General features: G+C 48.3%; 1 protein-coding gene across 1 annotated transcript in view; it reads right to left on the minus strand.

Moving 5' to 3' along the window:
• Window positions 1-18,427, minus strand: part of LOC144164825 (neprilysin-1-like) — a 67,263-nt gene that overhangs the window by 41,796 nt on the left and 7,040 nt on the right. The window contains exon 4 of the mRNA XM_077695086.1: window positions 151-234. Within this exon, the coding sequence (XP_077551212.1) occupies window positions 151-234 (84 nt within the window). The remainder of the gene's footprint in view (window positions 1-150; window positions 235-18,427) is intronic.

Raw genomic sequence — 18,427 nt, forward strand, 5'->3', positions numbered from 1 at the left:
GGCGGTGATTATTTCCTACGTTTCTTGTTGGTCACCAGAAGCGAAGATTAGGTATTTTATATACCAACCAACAAAACATCACCCAAAGCAAGAACTTGGTTGTAGTGGTTTTTCCTTGAAGAGCACAAAAACATCGCCTTACAAACTCACCAAAATCCTTGCAACCGTCCGAGATGCAGCTTGTGGTTTCATTGATCATATAGATGCTAGGAAAGGCTGGTGGATTCAAGCAACCTGGAAAAGGAAAAATACAGGGACATATCAGTTTTGAACTAAACAAAAGTAATCAAGTAACAAATAATTCAACACGAGGTTCAGTTACAACTAAAGCGCGGCCAAAATATGATTAAAGATATAGTGGTGGACCTTGGCGACTTCATGTCAATCTTCGCGAGTTCAGGTATGCCCCGATGCCTACGCCTTTTTCGCGCTTCAAGAGTCCGCAATGCGGCGTTTCTTGCGCGCTCCGCGTTCAATGTGCCAACAGCGCACAGCCCTCGAATCGTGTCAGCGGACATGTTTGCCAGCTGTAGCGCCTGAATTAGCCGCCTGTCAGTACTTCGCTGCCCAGAGCCGCTGTTTTGCGCTGCCGTTCCACTCTTGTCAACGCAATTGCTGGATACTCGACTCCACAAGGCGTGCCAGCGCTCGCGAGAGTCACAAGACCAGTCGAGGCACCGGCTCTTCCTACCGCTCTTCCACATGTCGCTTATATGGGGGCGTGACCAGTGTTCCTAGGCAGCTCTGTTCAAGCACTATCTTCCCTCTGCCGTTCTATACTCCCTTATCTCTGCCAATATTGACAGCGCCACGCTAAAATAAACGGAGCACCACAAACTTGTAGAAGACATGCCCCATTTATTGTTCGCACAATAACCGGAAGAAAATAAACGCACGCGGCATGAATTTTAACTTCCAACGAAATGATTGTATTGCCAGCGAACCTAAAAAGGCACGGATCGACAAGATGCTGATTCACGCTCAGCCCCTTCTTGCCTGTCGGTGTCTTTTTTTATGCACCGGAAATGCAATCGTGGGGTACCAACTTTTCGAACCCAATTCTTTCCCAACTGAATAGTCTACTACAAACATCCCATATTTCAACACATGCACGCTAACACGCACGCACTCATGCGCACACGCACACGAAAATGCACCTGCGCACATGCCTTTTTTTCTAGCGCTGCAATCGTTAATATACATTTTTGACTCGGCTGATACTGTCCTTCGCTGATGAGGCGCAACAGGTGTTGCTAGTAATGATAAAATGCTATACTGGGAAATAACAAGGGGAGAGCAGTCGGAGATGTTACTGCGCTTCAGCGCGTGACGGTTTCTTTATATGATTCTACGAAGCGATCGCATTGCGCAACTATAATCAGTCATGTCAGTCGTACGAGTGTAGCCGAACGAAGACGTGTGCTAGAGTGCCAGCCCAAACACTGTGTTCCCCGGAAAACAGTTCAAGGGCAACTCGAGCAAATGACGCTCCATTTATTGCCCGCTGTCTTGGGTCATTGTCTATCGACTGCTTCTATCGACTGCTTTAGGCTGGGCTGTTGGAATCTCCAATCGTCGTCGTCGTAATCGTCGTTTCATGTATTCACGGTACTAAAGCACCGGAACACTCGTTTACGCCTCGCGCAAGAACGTAACGCGTACTAAAAAACGCCAGGACACTCATTTACGCCTCTCGCTGCAACGCTTCGTATTGCGTGCTAAAAAAAACCACACGCGGCACTTGTGTAAGCCTCACCCTAGGGAGCCTCGTGCTTTAAAAGCAAGTGCAAAGCAAAGCTGTCGTCTTCCCACCAATCTCCCAATTTCCGATCCCAGAAATCCCACCATCTCCGTTTCAACGCCAAGGCGCAAAGAATTCACTTATACACTGCATGCTTCGCCCCTCCCCAGGTTTCACGTTAGTAGAGAGGGCCCGGGATTTTTTTTTATGACTGCAGTTAAATGTGCTTTAGCTTCTGTATAGGAAACGTCATCCCACGTTCTTTCACTGCGAAAAACCGAATATTTAACTGTACACACTCGACAGCGACATGGAGCCATATAGCTAAGGATTTTCGCATCTCTGAAAATCCGCGAAAGGACATCCTTATGGTCATACCAATGTATCAAGAAATTTAAACGAAGACTATTTAGGTTCGTTAGATCGATTAGAAAACTTTCAGCTTCTAAAAACCAGTGCTGTCATAAAACACTGCAAAACTAATATATTTGAGTGTTTCAATAGACTTCGCTCGAAACATTGTGAAATCATTTGTATATTCTGTACAGCGTCATGCAGAGATTTTCGCTGCAAAGACATTAGTTACAGTCGTGACAAAAATTACATTTCATTAATGTTTCAGTTTCAAATCATGTCAACTACCACTGCAAAGATTTTCCCTCATTGTATGCAGCTCTGTGAGATAGTAGAATGCACAAATTTGCCGTCCTCAGATGCCCACACCACGCACATTTAGGCAGGAGTTGCTATGCAGACGCTCCCATGTGCGTCTCCTGTAATTGCGAAGAAACTGTGGACTCGGTCGCTTTAAATCGCACTGAATACCCCAGCGCAAGCGCACTGAAGGTACCTGGCGAAAGTTGTTCGTTCTCGAGAGAACATCTTTGTTTGTCGGCGAACGTTTCCGCCCGACAGTAGGCCTATAGAAGCGAAAGGGCTGAAACATGCAATGACCAAAAGAAATGCATATGAGTAAGCAATAACCTAAGCTGTTGACGTTCCCACAGACCGGAGTGCAGATTTCTAGGTCGGGGCGGTAATAAGTAGTTTTTATTGTGGAAATCACGGTCAGTTATTGTTACATAGCCGCTGTTTCTGTACTGCCAATGTTTCCGTAACCACCATTATGCCTTACATAACTGGGTAGTAGACTATCCGACACAGCTTTCCTGGAAGTGCACTTTTTAAAGACGATAGTCTTTCTTGGGCTACTTAAACCCATAAATTTTGGTCTGTCTGTCTGTGACTCGATTCAGCCACCCGGCCAAAGTAAACCAGTGCCTGCGCAATAGTCTTATATAGTCACATCTAAATCTACCCGCCTAAGTCCGGTGTAATGTTCATGCTTGTCAACATCGTTGAAGAATAACAAGACATTACCAAAATATATAACAAATTAATACAGAAGTGATATTTGCAGTGTTCCTTTACAAAAAATCATACATGCTTGACTTTGGCGAAACTAAATCCTTTATCAACTGCAGAAAAAAAATTCACTTCACCGTCGCCTGCTGTCGCCCGCGCCATATAGCTTCTGGCGGCATTTTAAGAAATCAACCGGCAACAGTTACGAAAGGTTCCACTACAGGGGTTCTACGTTCTGTTTTCAACGCACGTGGAGTAGGGATACGCGGTTCTATAAACGTTGAAGTAGGGCGCCTCGATTCACGCGCGTTTTCGCCGTACGGCACCGTTGGCATCGAGACACCCGGCCTGGAGCAGTGGAACGCGGGAAATTTAAAATGATTTAAGCAAACCTTTGGCGTCTTTACCTTGGGAGGAGCGCGACGCAACAGGAACAACATGGGAGCTGAGCGGGAAAGCAAAAGGAGGCATTTACTTGGCGAAAGTCGATGAAGACTATCGTCTTTTGACGTCATTTGCAACGAAAGGAGCAGATACGCAGCCATTTTTATTTACAGATACTGCAGGCCCTTCTCGGGTTCATGCAGGAGTGAACACAAAGAAATACATCGACAGAAATGAAACATACAACTCGACAATACATCAGTGTTGCTTGACGTAAATTTAAAACTAATCTTGACTCTTGACCGTTGATTGATTGTAGGGTTTAACGCGCCGACGCAACGCAGGCGATGAGGCGCGCCGTAGTGGAGGGCTCCGGATTAATTTTGACCACCTGGGGATCTTTAACATGCGCCGAAATCTCGAACACACGGGCGTTTTTGCTTTCCGCCTCCATCAGAAAAGCGGCCGCCGCGGCCGGGAATCGAACCCGCGACCTCGTGCTCAGCAGCGCAACGCCTTAGCCACTGAGCCACCACGGCGGGTGACTCTTGAGCGTTCTTTGGAGGCATAAACAGTGCTCCGCATATGAGGATATGACGACGAGGTCCAGTAATTGTGGCTTCATTTGCCTCAAAGCAACAGAGCCGCTACTGCCAAGGTACCAGAAACCTATTTTGTCCATATAATACACAAAATAGTAGGCAGGCAAGAGTCCCTCAACATTTATCGATGTTACGTCCGGCAGCTCGGCATCTTGCAGTGTTCGGCGTAGCACGCGCCCGGTGCTATCTCTTGATAAGATCTGAGCGACTGTCTACGCGACGGTGACGTAGTGTGCGCCAGCTTCATAAGCCGGCAGCCCTATCTGTGTGTGCTTCTTCTTGACTTGTACTTTGTGCTGACGCCAGTCCATGCGTCGAATAAAGCAGTAAGCCACTGCTGCCGTGTCGTCGTGCTCCCGTTATTTCCAAACCCAACAGTGGCGACGAGGATGGGATGGATTCAACGCAGGGAGCGATGACAACGGGACAACCAACTACCACGGCGAGTAGCAGCGGGGTTTTCGTCCACCTTCCGGAATTTTCGCCGGAAAAAGGTGACTTCGACGTCTACGTTCAACGCTTCGAAGCATTCGCAACTGCAAACAAGATAGAGAAGGCAACGAAGCAGCAGGCGTTCTTGGCGCTCATTGGGGAGGCCGCGTCTATAACGCCTAAAAACCTGTTGTTTCCGAAGACTCCTGCAGAAGTCAGCTTCGAAGATGTTGTGAAGACCCTGCGTAAGCACTACACACCGAAGCGCTCCGTGGTAGTGGAAAGGTACAAGTTCTATCGGCGAGACCAACGCCCAGGTGAAGGCATCAGTGACTTCGTCGTGGAGCTCAAGAAGATGGCAGCCACGTGCAACTTCGGCACGTTTCTGGAAGAGGCAATTCGAGACCGCTTCATCGTGGGACTACACAACGACGCCATCCGCTGCAAGCTTCTCGCGACGGAAGACCACGACCTCACCTTCGAAAAGGCCTACAGCTCCGCGTTGGGGATGGAAAAAGTGCAAGCACAGAGCAAGGAAGTGCGCAGCAACGACACAGCAGGCAGCGCCAGTGCCATGGAAGACGTCTGCTGGCAACGAAAGTCTGTAGCATCAGGTAAAAAGAACTTTCCGCCTCCAAAGACTCTTGTTGCGTGTACTAGGTGCGGTAGTGCACATGGCGGAAAGAAGTGTCCGCATTTAGCTAGCAAGTGCTATAAATGCTCCAAAACTGGACACTTGGCTAAAATGTGCAGAACTAACATTAGGTCTGTAACGAGCGTAGATGCTGCCACTGATGAGACTGTGCTGTTCAAAGTGGAAACAACGCCTAAGCTGGAAACAACGCCTAAGCGTAGTGATTGATGGCAAACAGGTCGATATGCAAGTTGACACAGGTGCGGGAGTCTCAATAATGAGCGAAAGCGAGTTTCGAAAAATGTTTCCACACAAGCAGTGTCAAAAGACAAACGTAAGGCCAGAGTCTTTCAATGCTTTACTGGTCACGAAACTGCTCCGTAACTCAATGGGAGAGCTTCATATGCTGCGTTTGGCCTCCGCGCGGTGGCGCCACCCTCTCACTGAGGTCACTCCTCGGGCGGCGTTGCGCTGGCTCGAACGGCGGAGCCGCGGCGAGTTGTGTTTGTTTGGTGCGGGAAAAAAATGTAACGGGCATATCGCACTCTTGTGATGCGACTTAAGTAGTGCAACGACGATGCCGAACATGTGTTGCGTCCCGGGATGTCGTTCCTTGTACAACGATACCACAGAAAATGTTTCCTTGTTCTGTTGACCGAGCGTCGGGCAGCTGCGTGAGAATTGGAGGCGCGCCATTCCGAGGCAAGCAAAGGGAGATTTCAGCTTCGATTATAAATGTGCGACAGTGTGTGGAAATGCACTGTGTGTGAGAATGGAAAAAGCAATGTACTATTTTGAGAGCATCGTGGACCTAGAATTGTACAAGGCTAACTTAAAGCCGGATTTTTGTCATATCAGTCAGGTTGTAGCGGTGCTCCATTACCTGTTTGCAACTTTTATTACCTTGCGCTCAGGCTCGCGTGTAAAAAAGCTTTGGGACGTCCTTGTGCTTTTACTTTTCATATTCCGCGAATTATCCCTGAGGATTCGTTTTGTTTGTTTTGTAACCGCGCGTGGCCGATTCCGGTTTCTTATCTGGCGTTTCAACCGGAGCGCCCATTTACTGTTTGTCGTACGTCCCGTCAGGCAATATTCTTTGATATGGAAAGGGTGCCACCTGGTCGCTAACTTGATTTTTTGTTTCTTCGACAATGTTCTCGATCCCATTTCCATGGATCTGAAATTAATAACGTTCCGAGAGTAATGCATGCATAGCAAACGCCGCGCAACTCACTTTATCGACGTTCATCTGTGCACGTCAGCCCTCATTCACACAGCCGTCACCTTCTCCGTCATGGCACCGTCACGTCAACAAAAAGCGACGTTGACGGAACGGAGAAGTGTTCAGACTGGATCTACACGGGAGCTTTCCGTCAGATTACAGGGTCGTCTGCCTAGTGATCAGTTTAGCCTAGACTTGAGCTTTTTTAATCTAAAAAGTAAGGAAAATGGTTTGGGCTCACTTTTCGCAATATTTAGCCGTAAAAATTTTTCTGATTAGCTAATTTAGCGCAGGGCATGGTCCCGTCAAGTTGACGTGACGGAAACGTAGAGCTCGGCCTCCCGTCACCGTCGCACCGTTTTCGGCGAGAAATCGATCGAAAAACGGCGCCCATGACGGAAGACAGTGACGGGACGGTGACGTGACGGGGTGAAAAACGGCTGTGGGAATGAGGGCTGCTTCTTCGACGTTTGTGTTTCATTCTAGTCTTTTGTAGTGCAGGAGATCGCTTGCTCGCTGCGTTCAGAAAAAGCTTTGCTTCGTTCTTGGCTACGTGGAAATATTCTGTTTTCTCCGTGTGCTGCACATCGCAGCGCGAAAAAATAAATTTTTGTACGCTGGACCACGCTCTTTTGTCTCCCTTCGTAACATTGAAATTTTTTGTTGCGTGTGATAAAATCAGTTTTATTATTCTTCTTTCGCTTCCTTTTTTTTGTTCAAGTATTGCAAAGCGTGAATGCAGAAAGACACATGGTGCAACATATATCTCTTCGTGTTTTGATCCTTCGCGTTTCTGCAGCGTTTTTACATGTTCTCAAGTATGTAACAACTCATCGAAACGACAATACTATTGGGCTATCTCTCTTAGCGTTCTGTGCATTCCAGAGCAATCAACGGATTCATTAAGCGTAGTCTGAACGACACGTACTTGGTTTCTTTCAGTTTTTTTGTTGTATTATCGATAGGCCCGCAGACTTCCGTGACTACACAGCTACCGTATATGTGGTAATTACAGCTTTGCTTTACGAAAAAAAGCAATATAGATTTAAAAATCCGTAAACACGACGGCGCAGCGCTTGTGCCAGAGCACGCAGAAGCCGTTGCCGTTCGCGGCCGAAGTATACGGTATTTTGCTTCGAAAACTAAAACCCCATTGAAGGCAGGTGATATACACAATGACTGGGCTATTCGTCGGTAACTACTGCGAAAAAAAAACACACTTAATCAGCGCGCGCAGACACCAAAAGCAGCAAGCGTTTGCACGCCAAGAGCTGGCCAATACGCCGCACGCGCGGCGGCTGGATGACCTTCGTGCGGCGGTGGCGCCTGTAGCGGCGCGCGCGGTCCCTATATGAAACGAGCGCCGAAGTTTCGTGACCAGTAAAACATTGAAAGACTCTGGTAAGGCTAACAGCCTACAACGGGAGCTCGATACCAGCAATAGGACGAGTTCAGGTTAGTATAACCTATGAAGGGAAGGACCACATTTTGCCGTTGATCATTGCGCGAGACGTCAAGGGTCTTGTTATGCCGAATTTGCTGGGCCGGGATTGGTTGTCGCAAGTGCGCTTAAACTGGAAACAAGTGACGTCCGTAAACATGGTCACAACGGAGTTGTCGTTGAAACAAAAGTACGGTGGCGTTTGAAAAAGGGTTTGGCGTCATCAAAGGTTTCAAAAGAAGCTTGGTGTTGAAGGAAACTGCCCAGCCAATTATTTGCAAAGCGAGGCCAGTGCCTTACGCGCTTCACGGAAGCGTGCAAACTGAGCTGAAAAGCTTGGAAAAAGCCGACGTTATCTACAGAGTCCCACACAGTGACTGGGCAACGCCCCTAGTCACAGTTTTGAAAGACGACAAAAGTGTGAGGCTTTGCGGTGACTATCGTGTGACGGTAAATCCGCATTTGAAGATAGATGATTATCCGCTTCCACTGCCCGAAGATATTTTTGCAACTCTAGCAGGGGGTACAGTTTTCACTGTTTTAGACTTGTCAAAAGCATATCCGCAACTGGAGCTTGACGAGCACTCCCAGGAAATCCTCACGGTGAACACACACCTTGGGTTGTTTCGGTTCAGACGTCTTCCCTACGGCGTGGCAAGCGCACCCGCGTTGTTCCAGTCAGTTATGGACGAAATCCTAAAAGGAATTCCGGGAACTGTTTGCTACCTAGACGACGTACTTATTTCGGGTAAAACTCGAAAGGAATGCGCAGAAAACACTGAACGCGTTCTAAAGCAGCTTCAGAAGCATGGCATTCGCTCAAATGCCGCAAAATGCAAATTTTTTCAAAGCAGCGTTCGGTATCTCGGGCACGAGATAAGCGGCAAAGGGCTGAGGCCGACAAAAGAAAAAAAAGGTTGAGGCTGTACGGAATGCACCACAGCCACAAAACGAAAAAGAGCTCCGAGCTTTCTTGGGTATTTTACCCGCCGCGGTGGCTCAGTGGCTAAGGGGTTGCCCTGCTGAGCACGAGGTCGCGAGTTCGATTCCCGGCCGCGGCGGCCGCTTTTCTGATGGAGGCGAAAAGCAAAAACGCCCGTGTGCACGAGATTTCGGCGCACGTTAAAGATCCCCAGGTGGTCAAAATTAATCCGGAGCCCTCCACTACGGCGCGCCTCATCGCCTGCGTTGCGTTGGCGCGTTAAACCCTACAATCAATCAAAATCAATCAATTCTTGGGTCTTTTGAACTTTTACGCAAAGTTCTTGCCAGCTCTGGCCGAAATGCTCGAACCCTTGCATAAATTGCTAAGGAAAGAAAATGAATGGAACTGGTCCCAAGAATGCCAAGAAAGTTTCGAATGTTGCAAAGAGCTTCTCTGTAGCGATGCAGTTCTTGAAATCTACGACGCATCAAAGCCACTGAGGCTAACTTGTGACGCATCTGCGCATGGCGTGGCTGCCGTTATCTCTCATGTTGTAAACGGGGAAGATAGACCGGTGGCGTACGCTTCTCGAACGTTGACCCCAGCGGAAAGAAACTACGCGCACATTGAAAGAGAAGCACTTGCAATCGTGTTCGGCATACAGAAATTTCACAAATATCGGTATGGGCGAATGTTTACTATCATGACGGACCATCAGCCGCTGACCTACATTTTCGGCCCAAAGAAACACTCAAAAATTCCGTTGCAGCAGCAAGACTGCACCGTTGGTCGAATTTGCTGGCTAGTTATCAGTATAATATTGAGTACCGAAAGGGAGGCTCGATTGGCAATGCAGATGGGTTGTCACTGTTAGCGTTGCCTCGGAGGTCTACTGACGAAACGGTGAACTACTTTTCACCCATTCCAGACATGCCACTCACGGCTAAAGAAGTAGCCAAAGAAACTGACAAAGACGACGAATTCAGAATTATTTGCGAAATTACGTGGCAGGGTTGGCCTAAAGCAGTCGACAAAGCGTTAGAGCCATATTTTGTCAGAAGGTATGAGCTTTCCTTAGAAATGAACTGTCTTATTTGGAACAACCGTGTAGTCATTCCCAGTTCGTTGAGGAAACATGTCTTAGACCTACTGCACGAAGAGCACCCTGGGATTAACAAAATGAAGATGTTGGCTCGAGGAATGGTGTGGTGGCCTAACATCGACAAAGATCTTGAGGAGCGTGTAAAGAAGTGCGAAATTTGTGGCAGCATTTGAGCTGCGATTCCAGCCGCTCCATTGCAGCAATGGATGTGGTGTTCGAACAACTGGGAGCGCGTACACATGGACTTCGCGGAAAAAGAGGGAAAATCCTTCTTGGTCATGGTTGACTCGCACTCAAAATGGGTGGAAGTTAAACTGATAACCAGCACAACTGCGCAGAAAGCAGTTGAAGTTGTCCGCTCTGTGTTCGCGTCGTATGGGTTGCCGGTTGAAGTGGTGACGGACAATGGTCCCCAGTTTGCTTGCTCGGAATTCCAAGAATTCCTTCGCAAAAATGGTGTAAAGCACACTCTGGCACCGCCTTACCATCCACAGTCAAACGGTGCCGCGGAACGTGCAGTTCAAACCGTAAAAAAGGCTCTGTTGGAATCCCTACTTGTTGATCAAAAGACCGAGTGCGGCAGAAGCATGCAGCACAAGGTAGACAACTTTCTTTTTTCGTACCGAATGACTCCCCACTCTTTCACTGGAAAGACACCAACTGAACTGTTTCTCGGTAGGAAATTGCGAACGCGCCTCTCCCTGTTGAAACCAAACATGACTCAAGCAATGAAAGATAAAATGAAAAGTATTCAGAGTACCGCAAACAAGCGTCGCGGTGCGGCTAGAACGTTTTCTGTGGGGGATGCGGTCATGGTGAAATCGGTCAGAGGGGAAAACATCAAGTGGTTTCGGGGCAAAGTGATCAAGATTGTCTGATGTCACATTTCTGGTTCGTGTGCAGCAGCGCATAAGGTTTGTGCATGCAGATCATTTGAGGGCAGCAACCTTTGTGCCTCAATGTACCAGCGAACAAGATGTGCAACCTGATTGGGTAGCTTTCCCTGAGCACAATCACCCAAGTGACTCGTGCGCAGAAACTGGAGAGTTTTAGCTGGCCGTTTTGCACGGGCCGCTCCGCTCCGATAGCAAGCGGGAGCGCCATTGCGGATGCGTGCCGCGATTGGCCGCGAACGGCATTGGCTCCGGCTGCGCTGAGCGTGCCGCTGATACCTGAGCGGACCGTCGAAAACGGTTAGCTAAAACTCTCTACTGTCAGTAGCCGTGCTGCCTCGCGAACCCCACTTCGGCGCAGTACCCGGAGTCGACGGCCGCCTGACCGGCTGATGTGCGAGTGATTTTGTTGCAATGAGTGATTGCATATTTTGTTGTTCTGCGTATGCTGTACATGTTCTGAAAAAAAAAGTTGAAGTGAACTTTTGGCTTAAGAGGGGGAGGGATGTTACGTCCGGCAGCTCGGCATCTTGCAGTGTTCGGCGTAGCACGCGCCCGATGCTATCTCTTGATAAGATCTGAGCGACTGTCTACGCGACGGTGCCGGCTTCATAAGCCGGCAGCCCTATCTGTGTGTGCTTCTTCTTGACTTGTACTTTGTGCTGACGCCAGTCCATGCGTCGAATAAAGCAGTAAGCCACTGCTGCCGCGTCGTCGGGCTCCCGTCATTTCCAAACCCAACAATCTACTTAAGAGAAGGACTTCCCCCAAAGGAAGCGCACAGATTCACTGTAATAACTGAAAATAGCAGTTGTCTATTCCGACAGGATTTTCTGGCTTGTTCTGCATGCTTGATATTTCAATTATCCACACTGAGATGGTCACACCGCAGGACACGTCGGCATGTGGCAATTAATCTGAGTGTGCAGCACCCTGAATATGCCACGCACCAAGCATCGTTTCTATCGTTACTGCTGCATCACATTCCGCCATAGTACTCTCGCAGCGACTTGAACATTAAGCAGGTAAGACCGGCCGCAAAGGCTGCTTGAAAGTTTCGTGTTGTTTTGAGACGAGCCTTCAATGTGGTTGCTGTCATCAACGCGGAGCAGTTGATTTAGGGCCCCTAGAATCTTTAAAATACCCCGAAATGTAAACATTCGGGCGTTTTAGTTTTTCACGTCGTTAGAAAAACACCCACAGCGGCCGAGATTCCACCGGCGTCCTTGCTCTCAGTAGCCTAATGCCTTAGCGGCTGAACCACCTCGGCGGATGAAACTGATCCTTCTCCCATATTTTGTGCACTCTGCTTCAGACGGGAGCCGGGGCGACAAGAAATATCCGGACTATCGGCACGCTTGGAGCGATATGGAAAATCTATTCATGCTTTCGGTGTTAAATATAAAAATAACAATAATGAAAGCCACTAAACTGGGATAAGAAACTCCACGAGTCCACCACGATGGAAGTTTCAATGAAGCCCTTTCGAAAACGGCTTTCTTGCTGCAATTCAAGCTATGCCGAAAGCTCCTTCTATTATGTACTGGCTTCTTGTTCCGAATTGTATCGGAAATCAGTCGTTGCTCCGTGGGTATTATTGCCGATAATTACTGTCACGGGACGGGACAATGCCTGTTTAGCGATGGCCCACCACCAAGGATGACGACGAAGAATAACTGTGTGCGCGGTACAGCCAGGCCCGGCTTGGTTGTGGCTGGATGTAAATAGTTCTTCACCGTTATGTAAATACATCGCTTCATCGCTACATGGTTCGTGTCATCTGCCGCCACGTACATTTGGTGGAACGCGCGGGTTCGTGATCCCCATCCTGGTCTCCGCATCGCATCGCATCGGCGTGGACGCAGCCGCCAAGGACAACGAAGCCGCACCGGGCCGCCCCAGCTCAGTCGAGACCAGAACAAGACGATGTTCCCCGCCCCGTGTTTCCCAGCCCGAAAGATCAGCATGAAGACCAGACGAAACGAGCCGTGCCCAGACAAGCCCAAGATGTTTTCCCCCGCCCTTTCGTCCGACGTGGCTCGAAGACCTTTGGTGCTTCACCGCGGTTGAAGCCATTGTTGTTGCTGGGCCAGGCATCATCAACACCGTCATCGTCATCCGTGGCGGCAAGTGATTCGTCACTGCATTTTTTGCCCCAACACTCATCCGCCTTCAATTGCCAATTTGCCTCGGCGTCGACTGGGACGATCGTCATCGACCGGGTAGGTGATGTCACGGGACGGGACAATCCCTGTTTAGCGATGGCCTACCACCCGGGATGACTACGAAGAAGAACTGTGTGCGCGGCGCAGCCATGCCGGGCTCGGTTATGGCTGGATGTAAATAGTTCTTCACCATTAAATAAATACATCGCTTCATCGCTACATGGTTCGTGTCATCTGCCGCCACGTTACATTATTATTATTATGACTGCCGATAAATACCTCGACACTTTGAGGTCGCTGAACCAAAATTCATTCTGTTGCTTCTACGCCAAACCTCTACGCCATAGGTCTGAGAAGGGTTGTCTATTTTCTACCTATTTCTACTGAGGGCAAACGTTTTCCGTATTTGTTGACTTTTTCCGCACAAAAAGAGTAACGACTACTTAAACGAGCCATGCAAACAAACTACAAGCTTGCTTTATTCGAAAGATTTCGGGTTTTATATTGCTGCCAACGCTCGTACGGCACCAAACTATGGAGCATTCACAGCAAAATTGGTCAGTTTTGGTGAAAATTTTGATTCTCCCGCCAATCTGTGTGCTTTCGTGACGTCTGCAATGAAATCACAATGGCGGGTATTCAAAGGAACTTCCAGTGAGCCATTAGGCTCTGCAGCCTTCCTTACCCTCAGTCCTCCTAGATGGAACAACAATACTGCGCTGGGCCGTTTCCTGCCTGTGTTTTGTTTTTGATCGTATTTGCACCTGGGTTGTTTTTCTTAGTAAGAGAGAAAGTAATCATCCCGTGAAACATGCTGTTCGCTCGAAAAAAAATGGTCACGTAAGACAGCGTCGCTTACGCCAAGCAGCCAGTGTCGTCTCACACAACAACAAAGCGGCGCAGTGCTGTGCAGCTAAAACAGCACAGTGCGCGTAGTATCATCGGTACTTCTATGTTTACGTGTAGTTTCGTAACTTACTTTGCTTACCCCACCATTCTTGCTGCTGAAAAATGAATACGCATTACAGTTAAGCCTAAATAGCTCACTCCATAAGCTTAGCCCTGCCTAATATGCGTTTGCTTTTGCCGGTCTCACCCAATCGCACAGCAGAGCATAGGACATCGCAGGTTCTGTTGTCTTGCCTGCATGGTCCCTTTAACTTGTCACTACGATCCTCATATGTTGGTAAGACTACTTAGAGTGATATTTTCGCGAAGTTGAGAAACTCATCGTCCCCATCAACGGAAACTTCGAATGTTACGTACGTTTCTGAGTTAATGTGCATAACTTTGACTAGCTGTTTATTGTGCCCTCCTAATGAAATGTTTGTTTTCAAGACGCTTTATGTGGTTTATTCCGTTGAAAGCGTTGTTAACGCACGGTTTGTTTACAAAGAAAGTTGTAATGTCGAACAATAATGTCCACTGTCATGGCTGTTTTCTGAACTGATTTCCTTTCTATTTGGGTCCAATATTAAGTGCTGTTTTTATAGTAGTAGAAACTTTTATTGTGCCCGTGATGAGGTCAAAAAGGAAAGGGACGAAGGAGACGGTGTTGTCTTCTACTCGTCTTCCTCCCCTCTCCGCAGTCGTCAGCCAGAAGCCCCTGGGTTCTGGCGGCGGCCTTGGCCATCCAGACGACCCGATGCTGCACTTCCGGGTCGGGGCTGAGCAAAGCGGTCTTCCATTGATCCATGTTCGCTACAGTGAACGAGTTGCACTCAGCATTTGCTGCACTATTTTTATTCTGCCTTGCGGGGCACGACCATAACATATTGTAGAGGTCCGCCCGACCCGCGCATAGCTTACAATCTCCTGAGTACATTTCGGGATAGCAGCGACTGAGTGCAACCGGGTTTCGAAACGTGTTCGTCTGTAACTGCCTCCACCATACCGCGTCTCGTTTAGTGAGGCTACGGTGCGCGGCGGTATATTTTCGTCCTGCCAATCTGTAATGATCTGTGATTTCTCTTTATGACACAATGCGATCTCTTTCTGACCTGCCGAGGTTGGGTGAGGAGGGATCGACGTCTGCGTGGTCAATTAAACCTCGGGCGGCGTCGTGGGCCCTGTCATTTCCTGTCAGACCCGAGTGTGCTGGTGTCCATGTTATTTGAACTTTTCTTATATGTTTCGCTTTTGCGAGTATGCTTGTGGTTCGAGGCAATACCCTACCTTTTAAAAAATGTCTAACTGCCGATTTCGAATCACTAACAATTATTTCTGCGCTGGTGTTGGATATGGCCACTGCAATGGCCGCCTCCTCACCCTCCGTAGGTCGCACCGTAGCGAGCGCAGAGGCAGTGAGTAATTGTCCCTGACGATCGGCTATCGCTACCGTATTCGGCTGCATTAACGTAGGCCACGTCCTCTGATCTTTCAAACCGTTTGTCCAGCGCGCGTGCTCGTTCCCGTCTGCGCTCGACCTTATGCACAGGATTCATGTTTTTCGGGAGTGGGGGAACGTAGAGGTGCACTCGCCGGGGATCTCCTCTTACGGGCCCACCTGTGTTTCGTATGCTATTCCTAGCGAACGAAGATCGTGTTTTCCGGTCTGGCTCTGGGATAGTCTTTCGTAATGGGCCGTTCTCTGTGCCTCCACTAATTCGTCGAGCGTGTTGTGGACGCCCAACGCTTCAAAACGATCATTTGCAGTGCTGAATGGAAGGCCGATCGCTTGTTTCGAACACCTTTTTGATGAGAGCATTGTTTTTTAATTTCTCGTCCGCTTTGAAATTGAGAAAGGGAGTACATAAGTAATTTTGCTTAGCACGAAGGACTGAATCAGTCGTATTAGGATTTCTTCTTTCATGCCTCTGTTCCTCTTTGCTACCCATGCAATCAATCGCATGATTAGTTGCGTGCTTTTCTCTAATCGTTTAATGTTTTCCTTATTGTGGCCGTTATCTTGAATTTTAATGCCAAGGACTCGGATACTGGCCACTGTAGGAATGAGTTGACTTCCCGCATAGAGCTCGATGTTAGGTGTAGCAAGGTCCCGTTTGCGTCCCCTGCTAGTGGGTCTGTATATTAAGAGCTCGGATTTTTTGGGGGAGCACTCGAGGGATCGAGGGCGGACATAATCGATTATCGCGTCTATTCCGCTCTGTAGCGTGTCTTGCACAAGTCCGTCGCCGCCGCCGGTGACCCAGAGGGTCACGTCGTCAGGGTAGAAGCTATGATTTAGAGTGGCTATCTCATTTAGTTTGTCGGAGTAGCCCCATTATGGCGGCGTTAAATAAAAACGGTGAAAGTAACGAGCTTTTCGGCATCCCACGGCTTCCCATCTCAATTCAGAAAACTAAGTAAAACCTATTTCCACGAACCATGGTAATTTTTCTGTACATTTTTTTTTAGATGCGACACTGAGAGGAGCATCTCTTGCCTGCGGCCCTGTCCTCCTGCGTCGTCGTTGTCTGCGTCCGCACAGCTGCGTCTCTCCTCCGCTCACCCCCTCTCCTCTCGCCGTGATAGCGCGCCCTCTCCCCCAACATCTGTGGCGCGCCAGTGCGGCGCGCTCTCTCACTTCGCCGATGGGCGGCACTGCGCGCGGCGCAAGCGCGCTGTGCGCAGGTGCAGCGCCCTCTCTATCCGCCGTGTCCTCTCCTTCGGACGCGCTGCGCATATGCCGTGCTCCGGCCGGTCTCTCAGTCGACGGTCGTCCGCGCTACGTTGCTCTCTCTCTCCCTCTCTCGCATTACCCGGCGATTGCTCACGCAATTCGAGTAATCGACCCAACGGAAACGCACAATGGAACCCCCTTCAGCGTCGCATCACACCAAGGTTCCCGCGAGGGGAAGTGGGCGTAATTTTTCAGTCCTAAAGGACATGTTCTTCCTTTGGCCTTAATGATTATGTGTCATGTTGGTGATGTATGTGTTGACTACAAATTCTGTCATTTTTGTTCACCTATATTGCGCCTTATCGTGTTTGATACTCTGTACGTGTTTTTTTTTATTGTATGCGCACGATAGTTTGCAATGCGTTTGAACATTTTACATTTTTTTTATGTAATGTTTGATATAGTGTGTTTTGAGCGTTTGAGATTCAGCAATCTGGTTGGAAGTATGTTGCGCTCATGTTGTTTGCCGCGTGTACTGTCTGGTGTCGAAGGCCCAGTCAGGTGGCTTTCAGTGCCGCCTCTCGCCTTGGCACCAAGACAGACCGCTACTGAATATTGTTTTGTAAATAAACAATAAAAACAAACAAAACAAAAACAAACAAATTGGCTCGATTCAACGTTTCCAATCATTAGGGATGCCGATCTGTCAGAACGAAAATTTTTAATGTAATTGTAAACTCGTTTTGCTGTCCCCAGTCTCTCGAGGCCCTCGAGAATCGCCTTGTGACGGACGTTGTCGAACGCCTTGGTGAGATCAAGACCGAGAATGGCCTTGTGTCGAGCGGGGAGCAGCCTTCGCCGTCGATTATCTGATGTTTCATGCCTAACATAACGTCCTGGGTCGATAATTTCGCACTGAAACCTATCATGGTTGTGAGGGTACAGGTCGTTTTCCTCTATGTAGACATTTATTTTGTTGAACACCACATGCTTGAGAAGCTTACCCAAACACGAATTAAAGATATAGGCCTGAGGTGTTCAAGGTGTAGCTTTTTCCCAGGCTTCGGCATCATCACTATTGTAGCCGTTTTCCATTGGTGTGGTATGCGGCTAGTCTCCCAACAATCGTTCATAAATTTGGTTAGTGCCTCGATAGATGTGTCGTCTAGATTTCAAAACCTTTTCATTCGTTACGCCATCCGGACCAGGTGCGGATTTAGTGCGTAAGTCGTGCATTGCAGCGCGAACCTCGAACGTGGTGACGGGGCGGTCTAGTTTTGGGTTGCCGATTCCTGCATAGTTTTTAAGTTGAATCTTAGGGCGTGCAATTGTAGGCCGACGTGATGTCGTTGTGTTGTTTTGCAGTTGTCTGGGTCAATGAGGCTGCGTAAGATGTTCCATGTTTGTGATAACCCCATTTGAAGGTCCATGCGCTCGCAGGCCTCATTCCAATGTTGACGCGAGAGCTGATTCGCAGTCTTAAATGTCTCTATACCTTTTTTTTTTTTTAATCTTTGCTGTCCCCAAAAAACTAGCAGCGCAGTCCGGGCAAAACCAGTTGCGCTTTCAAAACCGTACGTAGAGGAAACTAGGCTGTATACGTACATCACACCTTGATTTAAAAATCGGTGGAAATATTGATGTGGTTTAATCTACTTCTATTTATTTGTGCAACAAGAACTTTTGTTTCTCCGCGTGCTTATAGTACTATTGCAACGTGCCTCCCTCCAAGTGCAAGTGCAGTCCCTTTGTAGTTGATGCGGCGGAGCGTATACACGTCGATTGTCTTGTCAAGAATTTCCGCGCTCAAAACACCTGGTCGTTAAAGAAGCCACGAAGACAAAATACAAGTTTCATTTATGAAAAACCTCTTTGTCACCAAAAAAGACACCTGCTTTATCACAAACTTCAAAAAATAATCGAGACATCAAAGAAAACATATCAGGCCCTAATCCCCAC

The sequence above is a fragment of the Haemaphysalis longicornis genome, unplaced genomic scaffold (genome assembly GCF_048455015.1).
Source record: "Haemaphysalis longicornis isolate Haplotype H1 unplaced genomic scaffold, Haemaphysalis longicornis Haplotype H1 scaffold_14, whole genome shotgun sequence".
NCBI classification, from domain to species: Eukaryota; Metazoa; Arthropoda; class Arachnida; order Ixodida; family Ixodidae; genus Haemaphysalis; species Haemaphysalis longicornis.